Genomic DNA, 14,977 nt, shown 5'->3' with positions numbered 1-14,977 from the left:
AAATAGCTTAGTGCAGACCTCACTTGTCTCAGTTAAGGCGTTAAGGAGTTCATGATTCAACAATAAGAAAGAGACTTGGCAAAAATGGCATGGCCTAGTTAAAGTCCTCACATAAATCCTTTTGAGATGTTTTGACGCGATCTTAAACAGGCCGTTCATGCTCAAACCCTCCAAATCTTTAATTTGCCAAAGGACTTGCATGCTTATATTTTGAAGTAAACAAAATAACATCCGGTCTGGGCTCCAAGCTGGAGAATGACTACTGCGCATGCTGTAGTTTACAGCTGTTCACAGCACTCAATTTTCTTCAGTCTGCTTTAATTTTAGATTTTTTATTTATTATCACAAGTGGCAAAAATAGATGTCGCAGCTCTTTTTTTGTTCTTTTTTGTTGTTGTTTTAAATTACTGTAATCATTGTGTTTTATCCGTTTTTGGCAAAAAACTGCAAAATTGAGTTGTGGTGTTTGTCTATTTGCTTATGCTCATTTTTAAGAATAAAAATTAAATTAAATCTTTGTCAATATAAACCTATCTTTTCGCCATTTTAAAACCTCTATTTTGGGGGGGCGGAGGTTCACTTCCGTTTCCCCTGCGTCACGAAGACCCATAAGTGACACTACTTGGAGGTAGACAGTGATTGCATTGATACCTTGTGTGCGGATCTCTGAACGGTGAATGACAGAGGCTGCTTATTGTAACCCAGACTGACCCAGTGAAAAGACCAAGTTTCCATCCTTCCTTCCAATATGAGCTGTCTTTCTGCGTTTGCATACAGCGCAGTGAGCTTACAAAGTGCGCAGATGGTCTGGTCTCGGTAGCTAACGCTAGCTCTGCAAAGCTGCTATCAGTGGTCCGCTCCAGCTGTACCGTTCACACCACAGGCACACGCTTTCATTTCAGGTAACTAACAAATTCTCTTCAATTCAGTTCATAACTGGTTACCGCATTTCTTTGTGTGTGTGTGTGTGTGTGTGTACTGTTAAGCTACTAAGCTTAGAAACCAGGTGGTGCTGCAGAATCATGGGTGAGTGAAAGAGCTGAGGTTACTTTGCTATTTCGCTCGATAGCTGCAGTTATCCAAGGCATAAAGCATCTACGTGAAAAGAGAAAGACGCAAAAGCTCTTTGCTCATTCCTCTTTAACCATACTTGTTCATATTTATGTTTGACAGTTATAATTTGTGATGATAAAGCTAATATATTCTGCCTCTTTTGTTTTTTCACCCCAGAGTCCGCATCATGAATCTGTTTCGTCTGGTGTGCCGCCACAAGACAGCGCTGGTCATTGGCACAGTTTGCAGCTTTGCTGTAGTTCTTGTCTTCTTAGCAAAATGCACATCAGAAACCCTAAAACAGGGTCACCCCGATCCTCCTGGCAGAGCCCCCCAAGCCATCGGTTTTCAGTCCCGCCCAGCGCAACAGAATCCTCCCTCTGCATCCAAAGACTTGTCAGCATTTCTCGTGGTCCTCATCACAACAGGCCCGAAGTACACGGAGCGACGTAGTATTATCCGCAGCACCTGGCTTGCCAAGCGGGACTCTGATGTTCTGGCCATGTTTGTAGTAGGAACACAGGGCCTTTCCAGTGAGGACCTTCAGAATCTTAACACGGAGCAAGGGCGGCACAAGGACTTACTCTTACTGCCCGACTTGCGAGACTCTTACGAGAACCTGACCCTCAAACTGCTGCACATGTACACCTGGCTGGACCAGAACGTGGAGTTCACGTTTGTCCTGAAAGCAGATGACGACACTTTCGCTCGCTTGGACCTCCTCAAAGAGGAGCTGAAGGGGAAGGAGCCCAACCGGTTGTACTGGGGCTTCTTCTCAGGCAGAGGCCGGGTGAAATCGGCGGGGAAGTGGCGCGAAAGCTCGTGGGAGCTGTGCGATTACTACCTCCCCTACGCGCTGGGCGGCGGCTACGTGCTCTCGGCCGATCTGGTGCATTACGTGCGTCTTAATGCAGGATACTTCAAGACGTGGCAGAGCGAGGACGTGTCGCTGGGCGCGTGGCTGGCACCGGTAGACATCCGGCGGACACATGACCCACGCTTTGACACAGAGTACAAATCACGCGGTTGCAACAACAAATACCTGGTGACGCACAAGCAGAGCTTGGAGGACATGTTGGAAAAACATCAGACTCTGCAGCGCGATGGCAAGCTCTGCAAGGAGGAAGTCAAGCTGCGTCTGTCCTACGTGTATGACTGGAGTGTGCCACCCTCACAGTGCTGCCAAAGAAAGGATGGGATCCCGTAATCATTGTTTTCTAAAAGGCTGAAGTTCGCTTTATATCTATAGTCATGTCGTCAAAGTCAGTAATGTTATCGGATTTTTCCTTTCCACCAAGTCTCCATTGTTAGACCGTTTAAAGTCACCTAACTGATACAAGACATTATACAAATTGTAGCATTTGTGAAAACACAAAAAGGGTGCAATTCACTGTTTTTTGATTTTATTTTTGTTTTATCGTGTTAAAGCAGCTTTAGGAGCTCTAAACCTACAATTAGTTTCATTTCCCTTTTGTGTGGGTTTGACATGTTATAGCTGTGGTGGTGAGGGTTTGGATGGAGAAAAAGCCATGAACGAAGAGATTCACATTTTCACAAATCTAAAGCTGTGTTTCAAACAGTCTTTTGGGGGCTCCACGCATTAATACTTGCTTTTATGTGGTTATAGAGCTAAAATCACCCATTTAAATCAGAGCGACAGCTTGAAGTACGATGTCGGGTATCAGTTTTACGGCTTGGCTTGAACCGTCAAGAGATATTGCTCCTCGAGTATTTTAACAGAAGCCATCTTCAGTCCTGCTTCGTTGTTGAGCCCCTTCGGTTTTACTGTCAGTGCTTAACCTTATCACCTTCTGCCTACTTCTTTTCAGTGTCTGTATGTTCTCTTAACCTGCTGTACCTTTTTCTACATATATGAGATATGCTTTAAAGTTATTACAGTATAGTAGCTAGTACAAGAAAAACACAGACAGGAGATTGTTACCCTTCTGTTGATTCTGTTAATGTCTACCTTTTTTCTTTTGTTATTTTATTCTGCGGCAAACATGACACACTGGTATTGAGTTTGGACGGGCTTGCAGTGGGTGTGGTCGCTGCTCATGGATACAGTTTGTATTTAAAATATGTTTGAGAAAATTTACAAAAGTCGTAGATTGACTTTTTGTTTACAATCGATGGCGCTCAAGGTTTCGCGTGTCTCTGAGAATGTGTACGAGAAAATGGGCGAACATGTGGGATTCGGCAGGACTTCTTTTTTTTCCTCATGTTGGAACCTGTTTGAGAATTCTGTTATGGTACTTACATTTCTGATAGAGCACTAAAGTCCAGGCGTGGATATTTTACTGTACAGAGGCATAAATCTGAATGTTTTGTTTACAACACAACACAGATGCGGGAGTCGACTACCGGCTGGCACTGAGTCACTTTTTTTTTTTTTTTTTTTTTTTTTTTTTTAAGCATGAAGACTTGTTTTAATTTCTCTCAATCGTTATTCATCTGTTGTCTGTTTTCTCTGATGTTAGCCTCCCGAACGGAAACCCACCTTTGTGATGTCAGTGGCTGTTTCCCAAAACTTGTGAAATCTGTACAGCAGCTTTGATCAAAGGGGTAAGATACATTGGAGCGCTTCAAATGAAGACTGCTGCACAAAAGGCAACATTTAAGCTCTTTATTTGTTCTGTTTTGTTTTTAATGACTGCTGTTACATTGTTGTGAATAATGACTCTTTCTCAGTGTTGTCAGTAGCAGATTTTAATTCAATGCAATTCAAGTGTTTGTCACTTTTTTTATATATATATAAATATGTAAATGGTCAGCTGCCCCTGGATGTTTTATTAAAAAAAGAAATAAATTATTCTTGTCATGTAAATCTTTTACATCAGTTGTTTAAAGGGGCACATTACAGCCAAATGCATTCATAATGGAAAACTCTACAAAAGGCTGGTCCTGCTAAGATTTAAGAATATAATGCTGCTTTATTAATACTGAAAAACTGATGTGCCAACACGCCACGGCCCTCTCTTGCTACTAAAGTTGATCTGTTGTTATAGAGACACGGGATCTCTGGGAAGGTCCTGTGGCAGCAGCATATAGGACACATGTCCAGGATGCTCAGTTAATTGGGATCTGGGGATTTTGGAGCCTGGGGCAACATCTTGGGCTTTTTGTTGTCGTCCTTCAACTGGTCCTTGGAAGTTCTTATACTGTGGTGGGCCTCGTCATCTCGCCATCCTGCTGTGTCAGCGTGTGCCAAGCAAAGAGACTGTGTTCTCAGTCTGCAACAATGCAAAGTTCGGTGGTGGTATATGTCAGAGTAACCTGAGCCGCATGTAACTACATGAAGTCTGCCCAAGGTAAGCAAAACGCTGCATTTGCATCATAACAAAAGGATCAATGTGGCTGTGGTCCTTTACCTGGCAGCAGCAGTGGTTCCATTGTTGTGGCTGAAATCTTTACCCATGGCATTCATTTTAAAAGATCTATATTTTTTTCCTCTGAAATGTAATATGTAGCAAAATTGAATTTTTTTTCACCGTGAAGCTTGGAGGAGCCTTTTTGCAACTCATAACTACTGCAGTTTATATGAGTCGGCACACTTAAACATTGTCAAAATTATCACAGATACATTTTGATTATTGTTTTCTGACATACAAACAGTTCTCATTCAAGGATCGTGTTCCTTTCAATTTACAGTGTCAACAAGAATCTGTCTGGACTTCACGTTAACGGTATGTGCAGATTTTCTCGAATCGTCACAGGGAAGGATTTGCGATGTGCTTCAGTGTTTGTCTCACACGAATAAATTCTGGCACATTCTTCAGACTTTCGCTCCTCCTCTTCTCCTCCAGCTCGTACTGCAAGACAGATATGTGTTGTTGGATGTCCTCTCTAACGATTTAATTTTAGTCAGCATGCAAATATTCAAAAAGTATACGCATTATTATTGTAGAATTCCCTGCATCTTTTTTTTTTTTTGCTTTTTTAAAAATCAGAGTACTTACAAATTGCATTCTCTGCTGGCGTATACGTAGCTTCACCTCCAAGTCAGAGGGAGGGTGGAGAGCCAGCTCCTGCTTGTTCTTCTGTCTCTGTTTTTGTTCGAGGACACACAGCAGCTCCGGCTTTTTTCTTGGCAGTACACCTCTGAGGACACAATAAAAAAAAAAACTGATAGAAGACGTGTCTCTAGATTAAGACAAACAAGAAGACCATAACATTGAATTCCTGATGTGGTTCTTATGAGTAAGTGCAGAAAGGTTACCATTAATGCAACAAATCCTTTGTTTTGTGTAGGTATATACAGTAGATGTGTGTCTATAGTTAATAAAACGTTCAAAGTTATTTTCTTCTACCTGCTCTGTTCACGCATGGTTGCAATGTTATATCAAGGGAAAGCATGGTTTGTGTGTATGAAAGGACAAAACTGTTGTAACTATTGAACCAAGTGTGAAATAAAGAAATAAATGAAAGTTTAATAGAAATCTTGTTTAAGCATGACAAATGTCGTTGATTGTGTTACATTGATTATTTTGTTCTTTCTCAGACTTGAGAGCGAGAACACTCAGTGCTCAGTGCTGATCCCTCAACAGGGGTCAAATGGGCATTTAACTTTTGACTTGATCCACATTAAACGCCACCTAAGCATACTGCTAATCCACGGCTGCCACAACTCCAGCCAGCGGGAAAAAGGTTAAATAAGAGGATTCTCCAATGGACGAATGTTTGAACACTAATAAAATACTCAGAGTGTTTTTAGTAAAGGTACTATAACATGAAGAACAATTCAGTGCAGAACTCTCAAGTAGACAATGCGGAGTAACATTTGTGAACAGCACCTGCTACCTGTGTCAGTGTTTTCTCACCGTCTGTGGCAGAATAGCAGCTCTTGATGGAGAGCTCTGTGTTGGTGGGAAGCCAGGACGGGATTTGGCAGCTTTCTGGGTTTAATGAGGTCACTGTCCTCCTGTTGTTGATTTTCAGTCACCTGGTGAGATGGGACCATCCAGCACTGACGTCTGCCTGATACACATGATAACAAGCCAGTGCAATTTGTTCAGTGTACACAATACTACAGCCTATGTATACAGCAAGATGTTCATGAAGTAAACTAAAACTAGTTTCTATCACGTGAAGCTCGTTTGTTTCTTTAGATTCACTCAAACTCCATGAGCTTCACTTTCATCAAACTTTAATCTTACCTCTTTTATTGTGGATGCCCATTTTGTGTGGTACCTGAATGAAAACCAGGGGTAATTATGTGAAATATGAAGTGAAGGTAAATAGATTTCTCTAGTGTGAATCAATTGAAGCCTAAATTTAGGATGATGATTATTTTTATGCAATCTAAACTGTAAAATCTAGTTGTGTGACACCTTTTTTTAGCTAAGTATGCAAAAGCTCGACACCCTTCCTGTTAAAGGGAAAACAACCCCCCAAAAAACTCTTAAATACATATAAATTGTATAATATGGCATTTAAATAGAAATATAGCTGATAGATTCACTATTTAATTTCAAACACGTAAATAAAATAAAACATTTAAAGAAAAAAACATTATAATGCCATGACTAACTTTATCACAAAATTTACACGATCAAAAAGGAGTAGGATGAAGTTCACACTTCTTTGATTCTATGCCGCTTAACACTGTAGAATAATTTACAAACCAGTGTTCATCAGGCAGCAGACATGTATAACTGATAAATAATACATTTTAATTGCAAACCCTGAACCTGAACTCGAGTTCGATTCAGTTGGATTCAATTTTCTTCACATAGGGCTGACTGACAACAACAGTCGCCTCCAGGCTCTTTCTATTGTAAAGTAATGACCCTACAAAGATGTTACCAGATTTAAATGATCACGTTTAGCTACATGAACTATGCAGCTGCAAAATGAATTATGAAGAAGTAAAGAAGTAACTGGTTAGTATTGATGCTTGCTTCTGCCAAATAAATAAACAGAATTTTCCATCCATAAGTGAAAATCTTAACTATCTAAATTTTTTGAGTTAGGTTTCTCAAAATTTAAGTAAGTCGATTTAATAAATTGAAATTTTGTGAATTCTGTGACTCCTAACTCAAAATAAGAAAAAGTAATAGATATAATTATTTTATATCTCTATATATTTTATTTTATTTATTTATTTGGTGGAAATATGCTTCCATACACCAGGGTGGTAAGTCACATGCACTTACTTTTGATAGATATCTTTATCTATAATCCAAATAATTAATTCAGTTGTTCCTTATGTGGTTTTCCATTTAATAAGAACTCACTAATCATAATTGCATAAAAGCGATCAATGAAACCGCCTTACCTGGTTGTTCGGGTGGAGAAGCATTGATGAGCAGATGCCAAGGAGAGACTGCTGAGCTGTGTTCCTCAGAGACGAATGCACCGGAGGAGGAGGACGGCTTTGTTTTTGAGACCGGGGTGCCCCGTGTTCTGCAGCCGGAGCGCAGATGATCAAACAGGTGCCACGCTATCAAATCTCATTAACTGTCTTACGACTCTTTGTTTCCTTCAGGGGAGAAACTTCTGTTGTCTCAGAGCAGCAGCATATGCAGGGATTAGGGCAATTCATTATAGCGATAATGAAAAAACACTGCCAGCAAAATAAAGATAAAGCATTTTTCTTTGTTGTTAAGGTGAAAAAACAAAACAAAGCCGTCCCACGAACTCGTTTTAAGACCAGAGGAGATAGATCTTTTAGAGCGGTGGCCCCCAGGTTGTGGAATGCTCTCCCTCCATCTTTACGTTGCCTTGACTGTATTTATTCTTTTAAAAATCAGCTTAAGACTCATTTATTTAGATTGGCATTTAATTAGATTTGTGCTGTGTGTTTTATTATTAATGTATTTTATGTATTTCTGTTTTATATTACTGTGAAGCACTTTGTGGTTTTTATCCTGTGAAAAGTGCTATATAAATAAATTGATTTGATTTGATTTAAGGTGCATACTTTTACCCTACCCTCATTACATATATTATTAAATATATAAGTATAAGACATTTAATTAAAGTAAAAAAACAGGCTAATCTAAGACTGACACAATGAGCCAGTGAGTGTAGAAATGTAGGGATTACCCATCTGTGCAACACAAGTCTGTGTGTTTTTATAGGTGTCTATATGTTGTCACCCTGACAACATTTCTGTCTTTTCCATGTCTAGGATATTCAAACATCACCGAGTCTGGACTCATGGTTTTCTCATCAGTAAAGCCACACACTACATGCTTCAGAGGCTGACTTGCACATCTAATTCTCAACTAAGAATGTTTTTTAATGTTTTGTGTTATGTATTTTACATAGATACATAATACATAAATTATTATTTTTGTTCAGGTTTTCACATCATGTGTTAAGCACTGTGATGTCACTCTGCCTAAATCTGACTGAAGCTTTCTTGTAATTGATTTATTTGACGGGGGCAAATGATGTCAGCTCACTGTAGTGTGGGTGGAAGCTCACTTTAATCCTCATCCTTCCCTCTGCTGCTGCATAAGGTGCGTCCAGGTTTACAGCTGCAGCAGAGTCAGCCTTTTTCTCCAGTTTGTTCATTGTGCCTCGACATTCCACCCATATTATTTCCCTACAGGGAGCAGTGTGCTGGCCACAAGAAACGACCAATAAAAACCTGCCTTGTGCTGTATTGATTGTTTTTTACCGGTGCATTTTTCTAATGCTATAATAATTTATTACCTCTCTGTAGAAGCACAAGGTTAGAGCTTATCATGTTTACAAATATCTCTCAGCTTTGTTGCCTTGGTTGTGCTGCATTAAGAAGAGTTTATGAGAAAGTTTGTAGAATATTATTAAAGTGATTTTATCCCTACATCAAAAAACCAGAGAGGTACTCAGTAAGCACATGAAATTTTAATATTAGACAAAGATCACCCAAGTAAATACAAAATACAGGACCCAAACTCTCACCAGGCCACAGAATATTTTTCTAGAGTCTTGGGGATCCTCAAGACCTTTGTTCTTACATGGTTGGTATTTTTGCCCAGTGTCATTCTTACTGTTGAATCATGAACTCTGACCTTGAATCATGAACCCTGTAGTTCTTTAATGTTGTTCTGGATTATTTTATGACCTTCTGCACGAGGTGTTGATGTGATGTGGTCTTGGAGTAATTTTAATAGACCAGCCACTTCTGATAAAGTTTGCCACACTCAGCATGGTTTGGTGGAGATTCAAAGCCTTAGAAATTGATTGTCCAAATTGACTGTCAATGACTTTGTTTTCAAAGTCCTTGAAAGTTTAATCTTTTCTTGAGATCAGAGCATGATGTGAATCTGTTTAACTGATTTATTGATTCAGCAGGTCTGCCAATAATCAGGCCTGTGTGTGGCTTGTGAAACTGAACTCAACTTTCCAAAACATATGGGTAATCACAGTTAATTCACAATTTAACAATGGTGAGCAATTACTTTTTCACATAGGGTCAGGTAGCTTTGGATAGGGGTTTTCCCTAAACAAATGAAATCATAATTTAAAAGCTCAATTTGAAAGTAGTTGCAGTGTTGTAGATGTTTCTCTTTGCATTACAGATATCAATCAAGAAATTCAATTGGGGATATCTAAATCTAATTTTAAGAAGTCGAACTTGATGGGTGAGTGAAATTGTAATTTTTCATTTCATATTTTGAAAAATATAAATCCGATTTCCACAAGTAAAAACTTCTAGTTACATCTTAATTGATTACAAGTTTAAAGGGGCGTTTAAAACTGTAAATTTGAGCTCTTAATCAAATATTCCAGTAGGTGGCAGTAACGCTAACTGAACAGCAACAGTGTGAAGCGTAGAAGAAGATTTTAAGTCAGGGAAACGGAAATGTCAGCCGAGTGACTGCATAATATTTCTACTTTAAAATTTAGGATGGAATGCTAGTTTAGAGGAACAAACCGTCATATAACATCGTCAAAGAGAAAGCTGCGAATATGACAAATGGTAGGTTTTCCGTGTTTTCCAACTAGCTAGAACGTGTCGACAACAAGCGGGACAGGAAGTTAAGCTACTTCATGGAATTGAGGCTAGTTGAGGCTAGGCTAGTTGTAGACGTGGCCCTGGGCAGCACTGCCACTCTGTTAGCACCAAAACAAACTCCTCACATATTACAGTGCTATAGTACTTGTCTTTCTATTAAATAGCAGTACTGTCACAAAGCCTGCTGTGTTTAGTATGAACCTCTTCCTAGCTTCTAATTTTTTTTGTACGACTACACGTATCTATGCTATCAGGCTTTGACTTGTGTGTGTCTGTGGCTAATGCTACAAAAAAAATTCAGGATAGCCAGGTAGACAACAAGCAGCAACAGCACAGTTTGGACAAAGGAAAAAAAAATCACTGTTAGGCAAAATATACATGTATGCTTCACCACTGGCATAAATATTTGTCTCAATGGTAACTACAGAGAGGAAATCAGAAGGTGACATCCATAGTTTTGTTTTGCATACTATATTAATATGACGCTTGGAGTTAGTGGTTGATCAATGTCAATATTTGCTTCCTTATAAAGCAAACCTCTTTGGAGGCTGTGCTGCATTTAAGAGTGTATTTGGTTGTATCTGAACAGAAGTGAGTGATTGTTACTCTGTGCTCTTAGATTCTCTAATATAATAAGTGCATGCAATGCCACTTTTCCCTTTCCATAGTTTATTCATTCGATGGCATCCTTGTCTTTGGGCTGCTTTTTATCTGCACTTGTGCATACCTCAAAAAGGTGCCTCGCCTCAACAACTGGCTGCTGTCAGAGAAAAAAGGAGTGTGGGGTGTGTTCTACAAAGGTAAGTATGATGTAGTATGATTCAGACACAATGAATTCCCCCATTTCTTTTTTATATGCTTAATATCAGCAGCCTTCTGCTTTCTTTTTTGTCTTGCACTCTTGTACATATATTATTTAAATTAAACAATGACAACACGCAAGGTTGGTTGATAATAAATCGATCACAGGGCAACAAATACTGGTCCCTCTTTCTCAGAACTCCTCATCTTCTTACTATAATGATCATAGTGTATGTATGCATGTCCTCCTAGTAGCAGCAATCAATCTGGATGAAATATACTATATAAACTGTGTAGGGTTACAGGATTATTAATATTTATATAGGTTTTGAGATTTATTTAACTCTTAAATCCTTCCAAATTATTGATTAAACTACATATTACGTATTACACTGCATATTAAATATTATATGTAGTGGCTGATCTCAAAACGAATGGCAACATTACAGCTTTGTTACAATGTATGATGTTGTTTGTGTATGCATTTTTGTTAAACTAGTTTTAGTGGTGTGGCACATTGGAATATCGTCATACATATCTGTTAATAAGTATATCTCAAAGAATTACATTAATAGTGCATGCAATTGATTACTTTGTCTTATACAATGAATGTGTAGCTTATAAAGAACAACAATGAAAAATGTGTTTTTATTACTTATATGTTTGATATTAATGTGCAGCCATTTTTGCCTTCTCACTATATACAGAGATATAATGGAGATAAAAAAAAAAAAGAATAATAACAAATTCGTACATGAACACACAAGCGCTGCAAAGCGGACAAAAACTGCCTGTAGTTTAGGCTTTTGTTAGTAAAGGTAATAACAGTTCAGCTGTTTGGCATTTACAGTTTTATTATGTCATTATAAACAAAGGGAAGTAAATGCGAAGCCAGCTTTATTGTACTATTTGACTGGAAGAACTTTTCCAGTTTGATGTAATACCTTCATTTCTCACGCACTTATATTGTCAGATTAACCGAAAATGACTGCATTTCCAGACAATGTAGTATGTCACAATATCCACTGATATTTCAGCTCAAGATCTGACTTTATGTCTGATGCTTTCTTCTTGTTTTAACTCATCTTATCTCGTTCTCAGCTGCAGTAATTGGGACAAGGCTTCACATCGCTGTGGCAGTATCTTGCCTGGCCATGGCCTTCTACATTGTCTTCTTAAAATGATGGTGAGGCTAGATGGGAAAGGACAAACTTTTCAGAGAGGGGATGGACTCATCTCTGCGGTCACGTGTTAATCCTTGTTGTTGGGACACCTTTTGGATTCTATGACTGATGAACTCCCGCTGGACCTTTGGACCCATGTGAAAGTGAAGTCAGTGCTGCCCCCTTCTGACGACTGGGTACACAACTTCTAAACTAATATTATGTATGCACTACAGATGTGAAGTACTCGACAGTTATTTCAGTGGAGGGAGAGTGCTGGGTCACATGGTAACATTCTGTTGTTGGGTAGTACTGTCTGACGTCTCCATCCACCCCACGTAATAATTAATACTGAAGGATGCAGAAGATTGAAGGGCTGTGTGTGCATTATACCTTACACCTGTATACAACTTAAAAATAGCCTACCTGTGTATATTTGGAAATAAACATAACGCTAGTTATTTGCTAGAGGTTACATGTGATCAACTCTGCTCATGCCCAGTACCTCTTTTTTGTTTGTTTGTTTCTTCTGTCAGTGTTGGAGGGAAAGATAAAAGCTAATATATAAAAATGTCCATGTGTACACTTTTATTTACTTTTTTGGATCTCCCATGTTAACATTTTTTTAGGTTAGAAAAATACAGATTTTAAATAAGTGTATGTTGTGTATATACTTTGTTATCAAAATGTATACTGGATAACATGTTTTAAATGTCACACATTAGACTGTAATTAAAATTCTGTCAAAACTCTGGAGAAACGAGTAGTACCTGCAACAGATCAGGCATATCTCAAAATTTTGCAAAAATGTGTTTGCTGTGTCTTGCTTGAAGACTTACAAGCAATGCCAAATAGGGATGGTGCTTCTCATGCCATTTTAAATGTATACTGCTGTTATGACTTAATTTCTGTCACATTATTTCTATTCTCAAAAGAAAAGATTGTTTTGGGAGGGAATGCAATGCAATTTTAAGTAAAATGTTGATCATATAATTTATATGTATTGTTGTCTTTAAAAAAAAAAAGTTTATCTGCACTGATTAGCCACTTTATTAAATATGCCTGTTCAAATGTTAAATGTACATATCTAGTTGGGCAATCTCATGGCAACAGTTTAATGCATTGAAGCATGTCAAAGTGAACTGCTGAACAATAACCATTCAGTTGCAGTTCTCTGGGTGAACATGAATCGTTGATACCAGAGGTCAGAGGAGAATTACCAGACTGGACTGAGCTGGTGGCTAGTCAACAATAACTCAAAAAGCTGCTCGTTACAACCAACAGAAGATAATACATGGAGCCTTGAAGCAGATGAGCTACAGCACCAGAACACCATACCACATGTTATAGGTTTGACAATATAAGATTGGAAAGCTGGCGCCTAGTATGATGAATCTTAGTTCCTGCTGCAATATTCAGATGGTAAGGTCAGAATTTGATTTTAAAAACATAAGCAAAGATCCATCCTGCCTTGGACTTGTATTCCAGGCTGCTGGTGTTGTAATGTGGTGGGGTATATTTTCTTGGTTCACTTTGGGCTTCTTAATACCAAATGAGCATTGTTTAAACACTGTAGCCTACCAGTGTATTTCTGCTGATGATGTCCATATCCTTATGACCAGTGTATCCACCTTCTGATGACTGCTTCCATGCCACAAAGCTCAAATCATTTTCTTGAACGTGACAATTACTGTACTCATATGGCCTCTTCCAAAACCTTGCTGAATCTGTACAATTACAAATTAAACTAGTTCTGAAGAGAACAGGGGGTCCAGCCCAATACTATTAGGTTTTACCTAATAAAGTGACCAGTGAGTGTATAAAGTATATTCACCCCTGTCCTTGTGGTTTTTTTCTTTTTGTTTTTCGTTGTGATACAACTGTAGTTTACATCAGCTTTGCACATCTTGCAACCTACCTGAGTTTTGCCTTGACAACATTTGCATTTTTGACTCTCTATTTTCTGTCACTCCTGTGCAGTAGCACAGTTCTTTTTAAAAATCTCTGTCGTCATATTTGGGATCTAAAGTCATTTCTCATGAGGTAAGGTGACTTTTTCCCCCCTCAATATAGCAGTGTTTTTGCTGGTTTCATTTTTACCCACCAAAGTCTGCTGCAGAAACCCCCCAGCAAAATCCCCCCAGCAGCATTGATGCCTTCAGCATGTGTCATGAAGGATAACTGTGTGCTGAGGCTAGTGTAAAAAGTTTGCACCGAGTTTCTAGATTATTCTGGTTCTGTAAGACCACTAACCCCCAGCTCAGCACCTAGTGAACCTTGTACCTCTTTACACGTGTCACACGCCTTTCAGTGTCTTTTGCCACCAATGCCCTCTCTGTGAACATTCTCTGTTATTAAAGGCAACCTTCAGCAGATAAGTTATTATCTGTAAGAATATGCCTTACTTTCTGTACTTTGAGGGACATGGAGTCCTTTGAGAGTTGTCTGATACATTTACTGTGATAGGAAGGAAAGCACAGGTGGAATCCTGGCGTGGTCTATTCTGAGTTATGACAGTGTGATTGTGAGTCAGCGTGTTCGTTAAAAGGGCACTAAAACAGAAGTTGACCATCATTCATGTTATTATTTGTGTGTCTGCTTTTCTTGTTATGAGTAATAGACCTTTAGTGACATGTGAACATTTAGAAATACCAAATTTGCTAATAAACAATCTTGGACTTTCCAGTGTAATTAAATTCAAGCAGCTGTCACACCTTATTGACATACAGGTGGTGTCAAGGTTCATTTGCAACCAGGTATGCAGCTAGTGAGAGCAAGCCAGGTTTTGCTTGGGGTCATTATATAAAGGGCCTAAATGCTGTGCTTGTTTAACCAGTCAGGACTCTATAATTAAGTGATGGTCTGGCATTAATACCACACTAATAAAGTATTATTAACGTACCACAGTGTAAATGAGCTATGTAGCAGGGAAAAGGTACTACTCGGCAAAAAGATGTCCCCTGTGAGTGTTATATTGCTCATGTATATTATCAGATATTCCTATTGTTTT

The 14,977-nt window shown here is 38.8% G+C and overlaps 3 protein-coding genes across 3 annotated transcripts; 2 read left to right on the top strand and 1 right to left on the bottom strand.

Annotated features, from left to right (window-relative positions):
• The first annotated feature begins 574 nt into the window (after positions 1-574).
• On the top strand, positions 575-3,461 carry b3galt6 (UDP-Gal:betaGal beta 1,3-galactosyltransferase polypeptide 6). The gene is made up of 2 exons (XM_085160080.1): positions 575-902; positions 1,231-3,461. Exon 2 carries the CDS (start codon positions 1,241-1,243, stop codon positions 2,258-2,260), a length of 1,020 nt encoding a protein of 339 aa, XP_085016206.1. The 5' UTR covers positions 575-902; positions 1,231-1,240; the 3' UTR covers positions 2,261-3,461.
• A 105-nt stretch (positions 3,462-3,566) lies between these two features.
• Positions 3,567-7,585, bottom strand: LOC146518813 (protein FAM107B). The gene is made up of 5 exons (XM_085160082.1): positions 7,331-7,585; positions 6,210-6,243; positions 5,874-6,030; positions 5,013-5,154; positions 3,567-4,865 (listed from the first exon to the last, which is right to left on the bottom strand). Exons 1-5 carry the CDS (start codon positions 7,352-7,354, stop codon positions 4,764-4,766), a joined length of 459 nt encoding a protein of 152 aa, XP_085016208.1. The 5' UTR covers positions 7,355-7,585; the 3' UTR covers positions 3,567-4,763.
• A 2,218-nt stretch (positions 7,586-9,803) lies between these two features.
• tmem167b (transmembrane protein 167B) lies at positions 9,804-12,964 on the top strand. The gene is made up of 3 exons (XM_085159660.1): positions 9,804-9,967; positions 10,672-10,803; positions 11,906-12,964. Exons 1-3 carry the CDS (start codon positions 9,958-9,960, stop codon positions 11,986-11,988), a joined length of 225 nt encoding a protein of 74 aa, XP_085015786.1. The 5' UTR covers positions 9,804-9,957; the 3' UTR covers positions 11,989-12,964.
• The last annotated feature ends 2,013 nt before the right edge of the window (positions 12,965-14,977 follow it).

Source organism: Neolamprologus multifasciatus, chromosome 5, assembly GCF_963576455.1.
Source record: "Neolamprologus multifasciatus chromosome 5, fNeoMul1.2, whole genome shotgun sequence".
Classification (NCBI taxonomy): Eukaryota; Metazoa; Chordata; class Actinopteri; order Cichliformes; family Cichlidae; genus Neolamprologus; species Neolamprologus multifasciatus.
This window is presented reverse-complemented; position numbering and strand designations above follow the sequence as displayed.